The sequence below is a fragment of the Microchirus variegatus genome (assembly GCF_963457635.1).
Source record: "Microchirus variegatus genome assembly, chromosome: 16".
Classification (NCBI taxonomy): domain Eukaryota; kingdom Metazoa; phylum Chordata; class Actinopteri; order Pleuronectiformes; family Soleidae; genus Microchirus; species Microchirus variegatus.
The window spans coordinates 14,587,862-14,603,248 of NC_139817.1; the positions used below are offsets into that span (position 1 = coordinate 14,587,862).

The 15,387-nt window shown below is 39.5% G+C and overlaps 2 protein-coding genes across 2 annotated transcripts in view; one reads left to right on the forward strand and one right to left on the reverse strand.

Moving 5' to 3' along the window:
- The window catches only part of nup214 (nucleoporin 214), a gene marked incomplete at its 5' end in the record, with an annotated part of 63,112 nt that overhangs the window by 38,795 nt on the left and 8,930 nt on the right, over positions 1-15,387 (forward strand). The window lies entirely within an intron of this gene.
- On the reverse strand, positions 7,654-15,089 carry fam78ab (family with sequence similarity 78 member Ab; the record flags this gene model as incomplete). Its single annotated transcript, XM_083903241.1, has 2 exons — positions 14,806-15,089; positions 7,654-8,179 (listed from the first exon to the last, which is right to left on the reverse strand). Exons 1-2 carry the CDS (start codon positions 15,066-15,068, stop codon positions 7,654-7,656), a joined length of 789 nt encoding a protein of 262 aa, XP_083759367.1. The 5' UTR covers positions 15,069-15,089.

Here is a 15,387-nt window from a genome sequence, read left to right on the forward strand (position 1 = left end):
CAGTTAATCGATAGAACACATTTTAATCCCAGATTATCTATTTTATAATTATCTTCCTCTTCTGCCTGGCAGGCTAAAGCAATGGATCACGCTAAAGCAATGGATCACTGATAATCTCAATCTGTAAATTATGACTCTTCATCTTCTATTGTATCTTCATATATTATATTATGACTTCAAGCTACCTTTACTTAAATGTTTAAATATTGATTTAGCTCACATTTCCAGTTAAGTATTTATCATACCCAATTTCTGAGAACCCTTACAGATGCAGCTTTCGCGTTATTCTGCCCCCCACAGTCTGAAGACATATCTGCATTTAAGGGGTGTCCCATTTCTAAGTGACAAAATAACCCTCAACACTTGGTTTTGAGGGCCAGTTAAGATTAAGGGTTGAGCTTGAGGGTTAATATTGAGGGTTAAGATAGGAATTGGAATTGGCCCTAATTTTAAGCTCTTATACAAGCTTAATGTGGCCATATTATACACTATCGTTCAAATGTTTGGGGTCACTTAGAAATGAAAAAGCACTTTTTTCAATGAATTAAATGAATCAGAAATACACTCTATACATTGTTAATGTGGCAAATGTCTATTCTAGCTTTTTTTTTTATGGAATATGTATATAGGTGTATAGAGGCCCATTTCCAGTGTTCTAATGGTACATTATATTTGCTTTTCGTGTTAGAAGGCTATTGGATGATTAGAAAACCCTTGTGCAATGATGTTAGCACAGCTGAAAACAGTTCTTCTGGTTCTTGTCAATGTCTTTTTTCTGTTCATTTTGCAACTCTTTTGATGAATAAAAGTGTGACTTTTAATGGAAAACACAAAAATATTGTATAGGTGACCCCAAACTTTTGAACGGTAGTGTATACAAAGTGATGAAGGAACTTAGTGGAGCACTTTGCGATACGTTGAGAACTCCTTCGGGAATCTTCATAGGTGCAATGCAGGAGAGTTGGTAAGAGACTCCTCTGCTGCTCAGCATACCTGCGTTTACCCCACTTGCATTTCAATGCCTTGATTCAGATGCATGAACTTTAATTCTTCTGTTCTGACCCAGTGAAAGTGTAACAAAAATATAATAATTCCCTGAGCCACCGAGAGTTCGTTATTGCTCAATTGTGCCAAATCATGCAGCTCTGATGCTCAGAATTTAAGACACTAAATTTTCCTGCGGTCTCTTTTATTCTCTTCCATTGGATTATACAAATTTGACAAATCAGCATCACGCTCATTAACTGTCTTTAGAATGTATGAAGTGAAAATCTATCGCCGAGGGTATTTTTCCTTCCCACAAAAGAATTCTGTCAGTGTGGATACACTTGCCAATCATATGTGTGCTATACAGCCTCACTAACCTATTGAAGATGTATCCGTGCAATGGGGAGATTATTCTTCATCATGTGTATTGTACTTTATTTTGCATCAGTCCACTCCCCAAGATGTAATTTATCTCTAGCCCAGTATATTAATGTGCAGGTTGGTTGGTTGGTTGGTAAGCCAGGATGTATTGACAGATGACACCTATTTTTGATCTTTTCATGGTGGAATTTAATGTCAAAATGGAGAAAAACTAACTATAACTATCATTTTTTTTTAAGTATTCTGGATGTTTAATACTAATCTAGACTCATTCCTCTCTTTTTATAAAATAATCCTTTGCATAACACAGAATGTGCTTTCATTCATTTACAGTATGTAGGATTCTCTTTTTCTTTGCACATCCTCTGCTCATTGTGTCCAAACGTCTCCGCTCAACAAAAGGACAAACGTGTAGAAAAGTAGTACCATCCTTTCTCGATGCCACACAGACCTCAGGCACACGTTCAGGCAGAACATCGTGTACCTCAGCCATTTATGTGCAGCCTCTGGCGTCTCTCTGGCGTACGAGCACGGGCTTTCGCGACTTTTCAATTCAGCGCTTCTGCAGTGGCTCTTGATTCTGGGTCAGAGGGTATCTGGTTCCATTAGGTTTGTGCAGATTGAATGAACATATGTCTGGTGAGGAGAAAAAAAACAACAACACCACCTTGAAGAAATTACATGTACGATTAGTGGACAAGAGCGGAAATGCCGTGTATATGTACTGAATAATGAAGAAAAATCAGTGTTGGTTTCAGTTAGAGCTGCAATTAACGATTCTTTTCCTTGTCCGGTATTTTCTCTATCAGTTGTTTGGTCCTTAAAATGTCAGAAAATGTTAAAAAAAAAACGTAGATCAGTGTTAGTCAAACCTGGAAATGACAATGTCCTCGAATGTCTTGTTTTGTCCACAAACCAAAATGATTCATTTTTAACGATTTCTTTATGTGGAGCCAAGAAACAAAGAAAATATTCACATTTAAGAAGCTAAAACAATCAGAAATCTTGTTTTAATCATGAAAAAAGCTTCAAACCGATTATCAAAATAGTTGACTATTAATTTAGTAATTGATTCATTGTTTTTTTATTTTTTTTCCCACTCTGGCATTTGTTTTCAAAAAATGCGGTTTCTGTCTGAACAAAATGCCAAAATACGATTAAAAAAAAAAAAAAAGTGTATTCACCTGCACCTGTTTCTGACGGCCCCTTAGATCATTTACAGGCTAGAGATAAAAACATTACATTTATAAATGGAAAAACACTATATAAACCGAATAGAAACACTTTTTCCTTCACATTTTTTTTATTTATTTATTCATGAAAAAGACATTGTTTTGTATATTATTCTGGGGTTCTTGCCCCAATGTGCATTTTCAGTCTTAAATATTTGCCAGAACGTACCCATTTTTCAAGTATTGGAGTAAAAGGCAAAGCTGAACATAAGAACACACACACACACACACACACACATCTTTAATTATTTCAGTGCTGTAATTCCAGAAAGCAAACCAAACAAAATAAAAAGCACAAATCTGCTCCGAGTGCATGTACGTACGTGTAATACGCTGTGTTGTGTATATTTCAAATGCTGATGTATTGCTTAATTCCTGAAATAAGGTGTGAAAAATGTGAAGATAAACTGAATTCACGCAGACGATCCTGTGATCTTGGGAGGTTTTATTGGTTTAAATAAAGGGGGCGTCACAGTGGTTCAAAAACAATGCATAAAGGGCTGAAGCAAAGGCAGCAGCCCTCGGAAGAACTGTTATGGTGTGGGTTTAGCAGAGGAGGGTGGATGTTTTGATCGCTTGGCACAGCCGCACAAGCGGAAAAACTCTACAACACACGATGTCTCGTTAATCAGGGAACACAATCGTCCTAGGAAGCGGTTTCGGATTCGAGAAACGACTTTAAATGGGCCTCGTTATCGAGTGCAACGCGGTCTTTGAATTCACACAACTTAACCAAAAACATTAATAATGCACGGATTTGGCTTGCGATCCAATTTTGGCACTTCCTCTGTCCAGCAAGCAATTCACAGCTTTCACCTAAGGAAGCACATATATAACTTTATTGAAGTGTCTGAGGCGTGAATATAAAATCAAATAAGCGACAGTTGATGGAGAAGACGATTAGTGCCCTTTTCCTAAAGTCAAACACCGCTGATAGCCGTCTGGCAGCTGCTCTGTCCTCAGTATACCTCCATTTCTTTATCATATAAAAATGTCCTCACTCTAGTTTATCAAAAAACAGAGAGATGCATATATCACTCCCTGTTTGTCAGTAGACAGGTGTGCATGTGCATATGGCTTTGTAGCAAGTGCATGTGTTCAGACGGTCCGCGCACAAAAGACTGATAAATGACTTCACACTGTCAATGTGACACCGCTGTGACAATCACACGCCACAGCGGCCTCGTGCCTTTCCCCCTGTCGGGACGTTTGTGTGGCACACGTTATGCATGTGGAGAAAATGCATCAGTGAAACTCGTCCTCTCATCTTACCAAGCCCTTCTTTATCGAGCCCAAGTTTGTTTGTTCGTATGTAGAGGTCTCACTCGGTTCGTGTCAAGTGAACCAAATGCAGTTAGCGGACTACAACGCAGGGCATTGTGGGTATGATGCAACCAAAACATACACGCTTAAATAATAGCTGGGAGAAATGGCTCAGCCCAACACCGATAGGATTTGATGCAGATCCATGTTTTGATTTTATGTTACGGAAACAGAAGTTTGCCCTGCAAGAACCAATAGATGAGCGGGTTTTCTTTGTTCATTGTTTGTCTCGTCTTCTCCTTCAGTCATTTTTGATGCAGTGAATACATTATTCAAAAGGTTCGGTTCGGTTTCACCCCCACTCGTACCGAGTCTAGCGCAAGGTGTGAAAACGACCTCAGTGTGCGTTCTAAATCCCCTTCTATAGGATTTCACAAATACACGACCGTTCCAAAGTTTTGGGGTCACTTAGAAATGTCCTTATCTTTTAAGGAAAAGCACTTTTTTCAATGAATATAACATTAGATGAATCAGAAATACACTCTATACATTGTTAATGTGGTAAACGACTATTCTAGCTGCAAACATCTGTTTTTTAATGGAATATGTACATAGGTGTATAGAGGCCCAATCCAGCAACCATCTCTCCAGTGTTCTAATGGTACATTGTGTTTGCTAATCGCATTAGAAGGCTATTGGATGATTAAAAAACCCTTGAAAACCCTTGTGCAATTATGTTAGCACAGCTGAAAACAGTTTTGCTGGTTATTTTTTGGAATAAAAATCATTATTTCTAATCTTGTCAATGTCTTGACTATATTTTCTATTCATTTTGCAACTCTTGATGAATAAAAGTGACTTTTAATGGAAAACTTTGGTGACCCCAAACTTTAGAAAGGTAGTGCAGGCCGTTCCATGTCGAGGTTTAATGACGTTACATGTCGTCCAGCTTGAACACTAGCTGCCGTGTTCATAGTCATCGCAACACATTAGGAGGCCATCAACGATACAATGTTTTCTAAAGTGACTCAGTTTGTTTTCGCCCCTCATCTAACTTCAGGTCAGTTTTACGGCTGTTGCAACTTCAGATATGTTGCCCCCCCGCCCTGACCTTTGCTATTTGACCTCACGTCAGCCCTGACTTATGTTGCACAGCACAACTCGGCACCATTTCGTCCATCGTGTAAGTGCATAATTAAGTGCGTCACTGCAGGTCTAACTATTACGAGTCCCCAACTAGCCTTCTGCTACCTCGTAATTATAAATAACAACAATGGCATGAATGTATTGATCTTTGAGCTACAGTGTGGACCAAAAATGAGTTTGACCTGTGTACATGTGTGGAGCATTGACTTGTTCATTAAGTCATTCCACTTGGTCTATTCTGGAAACCATGCTCTTTGTGGTTCAATACAAATTTTACGCATTTCGTATTTTCAAATGAATATATCAACCAAGTCAAAGTGTGACCAAATGAATTCAACAATAGTTTGTGTCGTCGGTATTCTGAGTATATGCCGTTACATACAGATCCTCTTCTAAAAAAAAAAGAACACAAAGGCTTTGTTCACTCTCTGGAAAGGAAATGCTAATAAACTGAACGAGCAGCTCATACATCTTTGTGAAATAAACAGACTCTGATTTAGTTGTTTTGAGTAGAGCCCAAAAAAACAGGGCAGGGAATTCTCTAAGCTTCTTTAAGTGGGAAAAAAATGGCCCTTGACTAACATTTGAACTTATTTTTCTATTTTGAGGGGGATTTTGAAAGATTACTATTTAAATATACATTCATTTATTTAGTTAGTATTAGTATTTCGCTGACCAGAGCTCAGTTTAGTTTAGAGAATACGTGCTTGTGAGCCCCACAGCTAAAGAAGCAGGAGTGGGTCATCTATACACTGACCAAGCAGTTAGGACCAGACTCGCGTGACTCCTTCTCTATTTTTCAGCCTCAACAACACATGAAATAGTGGAGAGTGAGAAGAGGGAGTTTGGTTTTTATTCTGTTTAAAAAAACCAAAAACCAAAAAAAAGGTGGTGTTTCTGATTCAAAGCATGAAATGCAGCTATCGAATAATCTTTTGTAATCGAGGCTTCGACCAATTGTTTTTAGATTAATCAAGAAAATTATTATAATTTAATTTTTTTAAAGAAAATAAATAAATGTTATTTTTTATACATTTTAATCTGATTACTTGATTAATCAAGGCATAATCGGTAGAATACTATACATAACAAAAATATTCAATAGCTGCAGCCCCAGTAAGCTACATTAAATCAGCTCAATGTTTACGTTAGCGTGTGCTGGAAGTGTAAGCACCTGGATGCTATCGGCTTCGATGCTGAATCATTGAGGACGTGCTGTTGTGGTACGCCAGTTGTCGTTTGCAGTGGTTACACTGCACCTTGTTGGCTTCTTGTTCAAGCGTGTTTCACTCTCCGTCTCCGCCATCGCACCACCTGAAATACGGATGTGTGCTGTGCGTCTGCTAAAGCGGTCCGTGTGGAACAATGATCCTTGTGCTGAACAGGCCGCAGATAGGAATTAAGCAAATACTATTTTTGTGTAATCGAGTTACTCGAGTAATCGTTGCAGCCCTATAAATGTGAATGATTGTCAAAGGAGTTTTATATTCTGCTTGCTAAAAGTAAAGTCCCCCAGTCTGTGACTGCTATTTCATTCTTTAAGTATTGTGTTTGGTGTGAGTGCAACATAAACATGCACTCACATCACATGTGGCAAGAAAGAGTTGACGAGACGGATGAAGAAGTAGAACAGAAGGAAGTGAAAATGGGCCCTGAGATGGAGCGATAGCGATAGAAAGGACGACGAGCACTACAGCTGCCACTAAAGAGAATAAAGTGAAGTAGAATGAGGTTGAGTGTGCTTTTCGGTATCTTTTACTCGGGTTGTTATTGCACATATAGTTCAATGTACTGAAGTGACAGGAGTTGGCTTTTACGGGTATTTTCTGCACAGAGTAGCGTCTCTTGTTGCATAACGCACTGATGGCCTGGTTTGTAGCTGTTCCTTCACATGATGCTGGTTTTGTGAGGCAAAATATCTGTGAGGTAAATGCAGCTGAACACAAAATCCCAAATTTCAAGTCCGAATCTCCTTCTGTGGTGTTAATCCCGTCCTAAACCCACACATGCCAGCACCAACAGTCTGAACAGAACGCGACAAACGAGCAAAAATACTGCTCTTTGTTTAAGGCGAAAATGTTTGCAGTGGAAAGTGGTGTTAACTTAATTAAGGCAGCATGGATTGAATGTCTTGCATGTTTTGTTTTTTTTGTTTTTTAAGTACTGAAATCACTTGCATGACGGCAAAAACGACAAAAGAAAGTGTGATGCACTCTCCCAACCATAAATAAAAGTTAATACTATGATCCACCCACACTCAGAAACCTTCAATTGACCTGCACAGCCAACAAATATATATATAAAAAAAAATACTCATTCTTTTTTTCATTCTTAAAAAAAAAAAAAAAAAATCCTAATTTAGCACAGTGAGACCCGACCCCATTTGAAGGTAGAATGGTTGCAGTTTTGTTCACTTCCAGTTCAAAACGTATTTCCAACTCGCTTCCACTCAGCTGGGTTTTTTTTTTTTTCCCCTCAGAGCTTTGTCTCTGCCTGTTTTTTTTGTTCTCTCTGTCACTTGATTTCACACAAAAGAGGCAAAAACAGAAGGAAATTAAAGTCAAAGAAGGGCTAAAGCAGTGCGAGCTGGTGAAGAGCAGGAATAAAAAAAAAGTATCCAAGGCCAGCCTGGTCAGTGAGCAGGTCAGTATTTTGGTGGGATGACCACCACCGGGTCACCATTCTTTGGCCGCCACATGAGCACCTGGGCGTCATTGGCGTTGGGCTTGACCATGGCATTAGAGGGTATGGACTCGTTCTTGCCCAGGATCTGGGGCTGTTCTTGGATCACAGGCTCGTTAAGAACAGCCCGCTGACCCAGAGGCTTGTCGGGGTCCACTTTGATGTGGAGCCGCATCCTCCAGCGGATTGTCTGCAGTACGAGAGTCTCCGAGGTGGCCTGGTTGATGGCTACCAACCAGGTCATAAAGCTCTGGTCGCGGCGGATGCTGCTAAGCTGAGGCACGTTGCTGTCGCTGACTGGCACACTCCAAGTCACGCTGGGGTAGAAATTGTCATTCATGCTAACGGTGAATTTGCTGTCCCTCTTGGTGGGGCCTACAACAGTGCAGGTCTCCGTGGTGTTGCCGTACCATGGGTAGTTAACACCGTCTGAGTCGCTGATGGCCTGGATCTTGCCGTCTCGCAGGTCCGGCAGCTCCCAACTCGACCTGGAAGTAACAAAGGAACTGTTAGCAACAGAGCTTATTTTTTTGCATTTATTGTAGTGCGGAAAAAGACGCGCGTGACGTCATAGCTAACGGCGCTAACTGGTTAAAGGTGCCTGGACTCCAGTTCCGCGGCATGTAAACATGACGTCACACACGTCTTTTTCCAGTTGTCATGGAAACGTTGGCGCCGTTAACAGTGGTTAACGTGCCCAGCACTAATTTATTGAGATCAAAACATCACAACTTGGACGTACTAATTATTGTTTTTGACGACAATCCAAAATTGTTCAGTTTTATTAATTTCTTTATGTGGAACAAAGAAACAAATAAAATATTCACACTGAAGAAGCTAAAACAATCAGAAATCTTGTTTTAATAAAAATTTTAAATTTTAAAATTAAAAAAAGCTTCAAAGCGATTCATCGGTTATCAAAACAGTTGATTTAGTAATGGATTAATAATAGATTCATTTCAGCTCTACAATTCATTATTTGCCTTTACATGTTTCTTGGCCCCTCTTATTATTTATTTCTGACACAATAAACCGTACCAAATGACACCTTGTGTAAAACAATCTAATCCTTCCTGTACAAACTAGTCGTTTTGTGTTTGTATCTCCGTAACGGTCCGTCCCTCAACACGAGACGGATGCGAAAGGTTAATTGAAATCCTCACAGTCAGCACTTTCCACCCATTTCCAGGCTGCTGCATGAAAAAAAATACAACACAATAAAATAAATTACTGTGACACACACACACACAGCAGCAGGCAACACTGGACAGCTTAAGTGACCTGGTACTTCTCTGTCCACCTATTGATTTTCTGTCCACTCCGGCGAACGGATTACCTTTCCTTGCCTGAAGCTGCAGGAGCAGCAGAGCAGGGGAGATAGCGGTGTGATCACAGCCACATGACCTACGACCTGGGTGGCCGGGATTCATGTTGTGATTTTTGTACTCACCCAGAGACGTCACATTAGCTCCCGAGCTGCAACTAACGGTTATTTTCATAATCGATTAATCGTTTAGTCCAAAAAAAGTCCGAAAATAATAATAAATAATCAATTAATCGTTTCAGCTCTAATTAGCTTGTCCTTTGAAAATGTGCATATGTGCATTTTTGTGTGGAAGATAATCACATAATCCTCTCAGCTAATGCCCACAGAATATGACTTTATTTGAATATCCAGCTTTATAATTTGGACAAACACGGCCTTCCGAGCACATAGAAACGTCTGACTTTATTTGTATGCTGCGTCTTTCATATGACTCAGCAGGCAGAGGAGAGGGTGAGAGGCATTTATCTTGTCATTCTGCTGACCGACGTTTTGAAGGAGTAGAATTCACTTCTGAAACGTGTGGTGGGCTTTTGCAGCCGTATCGCTTTACCAGCCTAATGTTGAGGAAGCCTCCGTCTGTTTTGACGTCTCCCATTTTGGAAATGTGGAAACTGAGAAACACAAGAGATTTTTTGAATCTAAAGGACATTTGTTGATTGTTAATTGTTGATTCAAGTGTGTATGAATGGTACTTTCCATCAGATATTGAACAATAAGTCCAGTTAAATATCATTTTGTTTTTGACAGGCAAGTGAAATTGCCATGATTCAAAATGAATGAGGGTAAAATGTACATCAGTAGTAGGAATATGCTGTCAAGAGCGGAGGTTCCAAGAGACGGAACATTTAGCAGAGTGCACACAGGTACAATATGCAACATGAAATCATCTGCCCACTGAGGACATTCATACATGCGATCTGGCTCATTTCCTGTTTGTGTCTACACTGCCTGTGTGTGTGTGTGGCAGAACCTCTGGGATTCACACAGTTCGTCAAAGAAGAAATGACTGAACTGTGTTGCAATGTGCCCCCCTGAGCATGTCGGTTATTGCAAACGCCACCTGAGCTCTCGGCATCGATGACCAGTGAGGGGGCACTTGTACCCAGTATTATGGTCTTGGATGAACTGTGGAGTAGCTTGACTCATTTGAAAAAGATAACTTGTTTATTATTATTATTATTATTATGATAATACATATTTGACATTGTTAGCTAAAAGATACAATGTTTACATAGTAGCAACAAGTCGTGCATAGCTAAAGCTAACCAATTCCTAAAAATGTACGGTATTTGTTACACAGTTGGAGAAATGACTCGGCACAAATGTGTTAACAGCTTTGTGCTATCAAGTTTGTGTTGTCCTTCGCACTCAATTCGCTCATTGGTTATTGTTGGGTTCTGCTAACAACTCCCCCAACTGTTCAGTCGTAAATATCAAGCATGTGTGATACTTCTGATTTGAAAGACAGAAAGTGAAACGCTAAAAAACAAGAAGCCAACAAGGTGCAGTGTAACCACTGTACACAACAACTGGCGTACCACAACAGCACGCCCTCAGTGATTCAGCATCTGAGCCGATAGCATCCAGGTGCTAACGCTTCCAGCACACGATGTTAGCTGATTTAATGTAGCTTACCAGGGCTGTAGCTATCAAGTATTTTTGTAATTTAGTATTCTACTGATTATTCCTTGATTAATTGAGTAATCGGATTTAAAAAAATATAAATAAATAATATAATTTTGTGTTTTGCGTCCTCGATTAATCGAAAAATTATTGATCGAATACTCCATGACAAAAATATTAGATAGCTGCAGCCCTACTACAAAGTAGTATTATTTGACCTAAAGGCTGCAATTTCTGCATTGTTCAATAGTGTGTGCAAACAACACTCCTGGGAGGTTTTGGGAGGTCTTGTAGCCTCGTTCTACCTGCCTCACTGAAGAGCAGCTGTGAGATCCTCCTCCTTCCTCCCTCTGCAAACAGCTGCAACTGTAAAGCTTAAAAACGCAAACGGGACCAAATGAACCAATATTGAGATGACACGTGTGTTGCTTGTTTAATAGTGGGACTTGACACTAAAACATTAAAGTGCCGAATCGGATGGAAATTAAACATTTGGGACACACAGTAAATGTGTTGATGCTGAGCCTTAGTTTATGCAACTAAAGCAGCCTGCGAGGCATTGCAGCGGTGTGCGGAGGTTGCGACAGTTTCCTGTTTGACAAAGTGAGAAGCCATGTGCTCTTCTCATTGAGATGTGACTCAACTCAGACAAAAAAAAAGAAGCTATTTCTAATGTTGAGAGTGTTGACGGCACTGCAGGGTTGCGCAAATTTAGCAAGCGGCTTTAGCAAGGACTGAAACTGTTTCTCTACCGAGAAAGTTCAATCATAACGAAAGAAGCGATGTGAAAATGGCTCATTTCCTGTTTCTGCAGTTTTGGTGCGACACACGAGAGAATCACGCGTTGAGCACAGTTGGTTTGGAATGACAATATTTCAAATCGATGCTAATTTTAGCTATTTTTTGGGGTGGGCAACACAGCATAATCACAACACACATCCACACATCAGTACATGTATGAGCATGTGTTTGTGCCGGTCTATAAATACACACACATGCTGTCCAAACCTACTACTCTGTAAAACTGCTCTGAAGCAGCAGGAGAGAGAGGCGGCGAACGTGTCCGGAATCCAGAGCACATCATCCCCGAGCCAAATGAGAAATCATCCAAATTACAATCCTCAGCTGTCGTGTGTAATCACAGCACAATGAAATCCCACTACCTTTTAAAGAAGCGAGTTAACGTGAGCACAGGCTCCTCTCTCGCATCCTAAGAGCGACTTAGAAATGAACGTGGAGAATGAAGTGACCTTCATAAGCTCCCCTGAAACTCTGTCTGTGAATATGATTACATTTGAATTTGAGCACATGAGCGAAAAAGATTCAGAGTGTACATGCGGTCCGTTAATTGCACTGTAGAGAGGAGATTTGTATATAGTGTCTATAAACAGTTTATACAGTTTTACTTTATTCACACATGCATTTCAGGAAGTTATCTCTTCATTTTGAGCTGCTATTTCCTTTCTATAGAGCGATGTTGTCTCATTCAGCTTAAAGCAGATTCCCACATGTGAAAAAGCCGCTGCTTATCTTTGCTGTCTCATCGTTGACAAATGCCACTAAGTGGCTATTATGAATGGAGTCTTGTGTCAGAAATTAACTCTAAATGATACGAGGGGTAAATGCTACCTTTTTAAAAAAAATATCTTCATGATAAGTAGAGCTACACCTAACGATTATTTTCGTAATCGATGAATCGTTTGGTCTATAAAATGTCAGAAAATGTTGAAAAAAAATAAACGTTGATCAGTGTTTGTCAAACCTGGAAATGACGATGTTCTTGTATGTCTTTGTTTTGTCCACAAACCAAAATGATTCAGTTTTAATGATTTCTTTGTTATGTGGAGCAAAGAAACAGAGAAAATATTCACATTTAAGAAGATAAAACAATCAGAATTTTTGTTTTAATCATGTAAAAAGCTTAAAACCGATTATCAAAATTTAATAATTGTTTCAGCTCTAATGATAAGTTCACATTTTACGGCCATAGTAAAGTGAGTATATTTGGATTTTGAACAACTGGTCAAACGAGACGAGGCATCTGAAGATGTAACTTGAGCTCTAGACAGGGGCGGGGGCGTCGAACTTAAATAGTTTTAGTGGTATTATTGACAAGATATCAAACTTCCTCTGTGTCATCTAATATTGAGAATTTGTTTGTCATTGGATATCAAATTTCAGTCCCTAATCTCACCATGGTCTCTGAGCCAATAAGCACACAGCGTGCATGTCTGACTCGGCTCTAACGGTGTTCTTGACTGGCTCGATGAATCGATTATTCATCAATTATTCATTGATTATTAAATGAATGGTCAACTATTTTGATAATTGCTATTGATTGTTATTTTGATAAAAGCTTTTTTCATGATTCAAACAAGATTTCCGATTGTTTTAGCTTCTTAAATGTGAATATTTCCTTCGGTTTTTTTTGCTCCAGATAACAAAGAAATCATTAAAACTGAATCATTTTGGTTTGTGGACAAAACAAGACATTCGTGAAAGTTATCATTTCCAGGTTTGACAAACACTGATCAACGTTTCATTATCATTTTCTGACATTTTATGGACTTAATGATTAATTGTGAAAATAATCGACAGATTAATCGATAAGGAAAATAATCATTAGTTGCAGCTCTGATTAATACTATAGGTATACAATATTATTTGCCCTGGAGTATCAAGGAAGGAAGTTGATATATCACCAAATTTAGGAAACATGAATTTTAGACTATTCAAACATTAAGATAAATATATATACACACACACGTATATGTATATGTATATATATATATATATAGGTGTGTATGTATATGTATATATATATATATATAGACAAAAGACCTTGAATGCCAACTAAACTTCAGCGAGATAAAAACGTAAATATTTACAATACGACCATGTAAAAGAGACATTAATTTTACGAAAGGCCTTTGAAGGCTTTCTGATTCTCTCATACTGACACTAACACACATATAGTCATGGGGCCGTGATGGGGTGGAGGTTCAGGGGAGGCGACCGGGTCTCTAATCTTAGACGTGCAGCACTCAAACATCCTCTGCTGCAGCGTCTATAGATAAAGCATATTTTGGGTGCATGTGGTTGCCCACAGCTGCAAATAATACCAACACACAAACACACTACTAAAAGGATATACTGTATATAAAAAAATAACTTAAAGGTGTATTTTAAAGCTGTTTTTTGTTGGTGTTTGTCTTGTTAATAACCCCTGGTGCAAAACGACTGTATAGACAAACGGAAGCATCCGACAGGTCAGAGCAATTATTTTCCAGCACACTGTACTGCACTTGTATCTGTCGGGTTTTCAAGTACTTTGTTGTCTGCCAACGTGGAGCTACACTCTCACATACAGCACTGCACATAGCAGCTGAGCCACTAATTGAACAAGTCCATTCCTCTTCTCGTTTCTACCAATGCTATATCTTCCTGGAGGTATATGAACTTGGACATGCCACAGTTTCACAACTGGAGGATATATTCCCCCATTTTATCATGCAGTCCAAAAACAGGAACTCAAACACTCACAATCCAAAAGAAGAAAAGTTTCTCTTTTTGTCTGTTGGAGTCTGACAGTAAACTGGTTTACATTTTAATACTAAAGCAACTGAGGTAGAATTTATTGCCTGGCCATATTTGCTTTCCTCTTTCTGCTCATTAGCATTCAGTGTTTAGTGTAAATTAAACAAAAAAAAGTATGAAATAATAATAAAAAAAAAAAATCTTGAGAATTTGCTTCTCAAGTGGCAGAGCTGACAGGAAACTGAAACCTTTGGTGTCGGTTAGTCAAAACAGGAGAAGGTGTCACTCTGACATCTGTCAGGTTTCACTTTTTCACACTTTATAGTCGTATATTATTCAGTAAGTCGTTTATAACGAATATATAATTATTTATAACTGATAGTTGCAGCACTGCAAGGTATGAGAGGAGACGCATATACTGAAATAAACACGAATTTCAGAACAATCTAATAGCAGCCACGTGTCTTTTTGATATAGTCACTGTTTAAACTACATTCTCAGTTAATTAGCACATAATCTGCAGCAAATTGACCGCGTGTCGGTGCAGGTTCTGAATTCAAACATCATCCAGACACTGAGTCCAAACCAACCAGCAGATGCTGTAAGAAAGAACCCCGTGATACTCACATCCCTTTGTTTCCATATGTATTGAAGAACTCCATGTGATTGCACGCTTGAATCCACCCGATGGTCCACGTCTCCTGACAGGACACCGGCGGCACCAGGACTTGGGCATGCGCGCGGAAGTGCGGTGTCCGGTAACGCAGCACCACGCTGTTTGACTCGTCGATGCTGGTGGGGTTCGAATCGATGGAAGAGTTCACCTCCAGGACGATGACACTGTCTCGGAAACTCTTGGGCTTACACCTGATACTCTGGATGCAGCCCATTGCTTTTAAACAGCAACACAATCCACAACAACGTCCGGCAGAGGTCTGGAGGAGGAGACAGACGCATGGAAACAGCAGGGAGATCACCACAGACGTTTCCTCGTCATATCAAGCCCTCAAGAATGCTTATGGGTATCAAAAAAGTGTCATGCATCACAGAGGAGGAGAAGGAGAGGAGGCTTACACTGTCTTCATATTTGTAGAGCGCGTGCTTTTCCGTGCGTAAAAAGCAACTTCAACAAACAAGCGCATTGGCAATAACTCTCCTTATCCGTGCATTTTGGTGTTTTCATGCAGCCGAGATACAAGTCACTGCTTC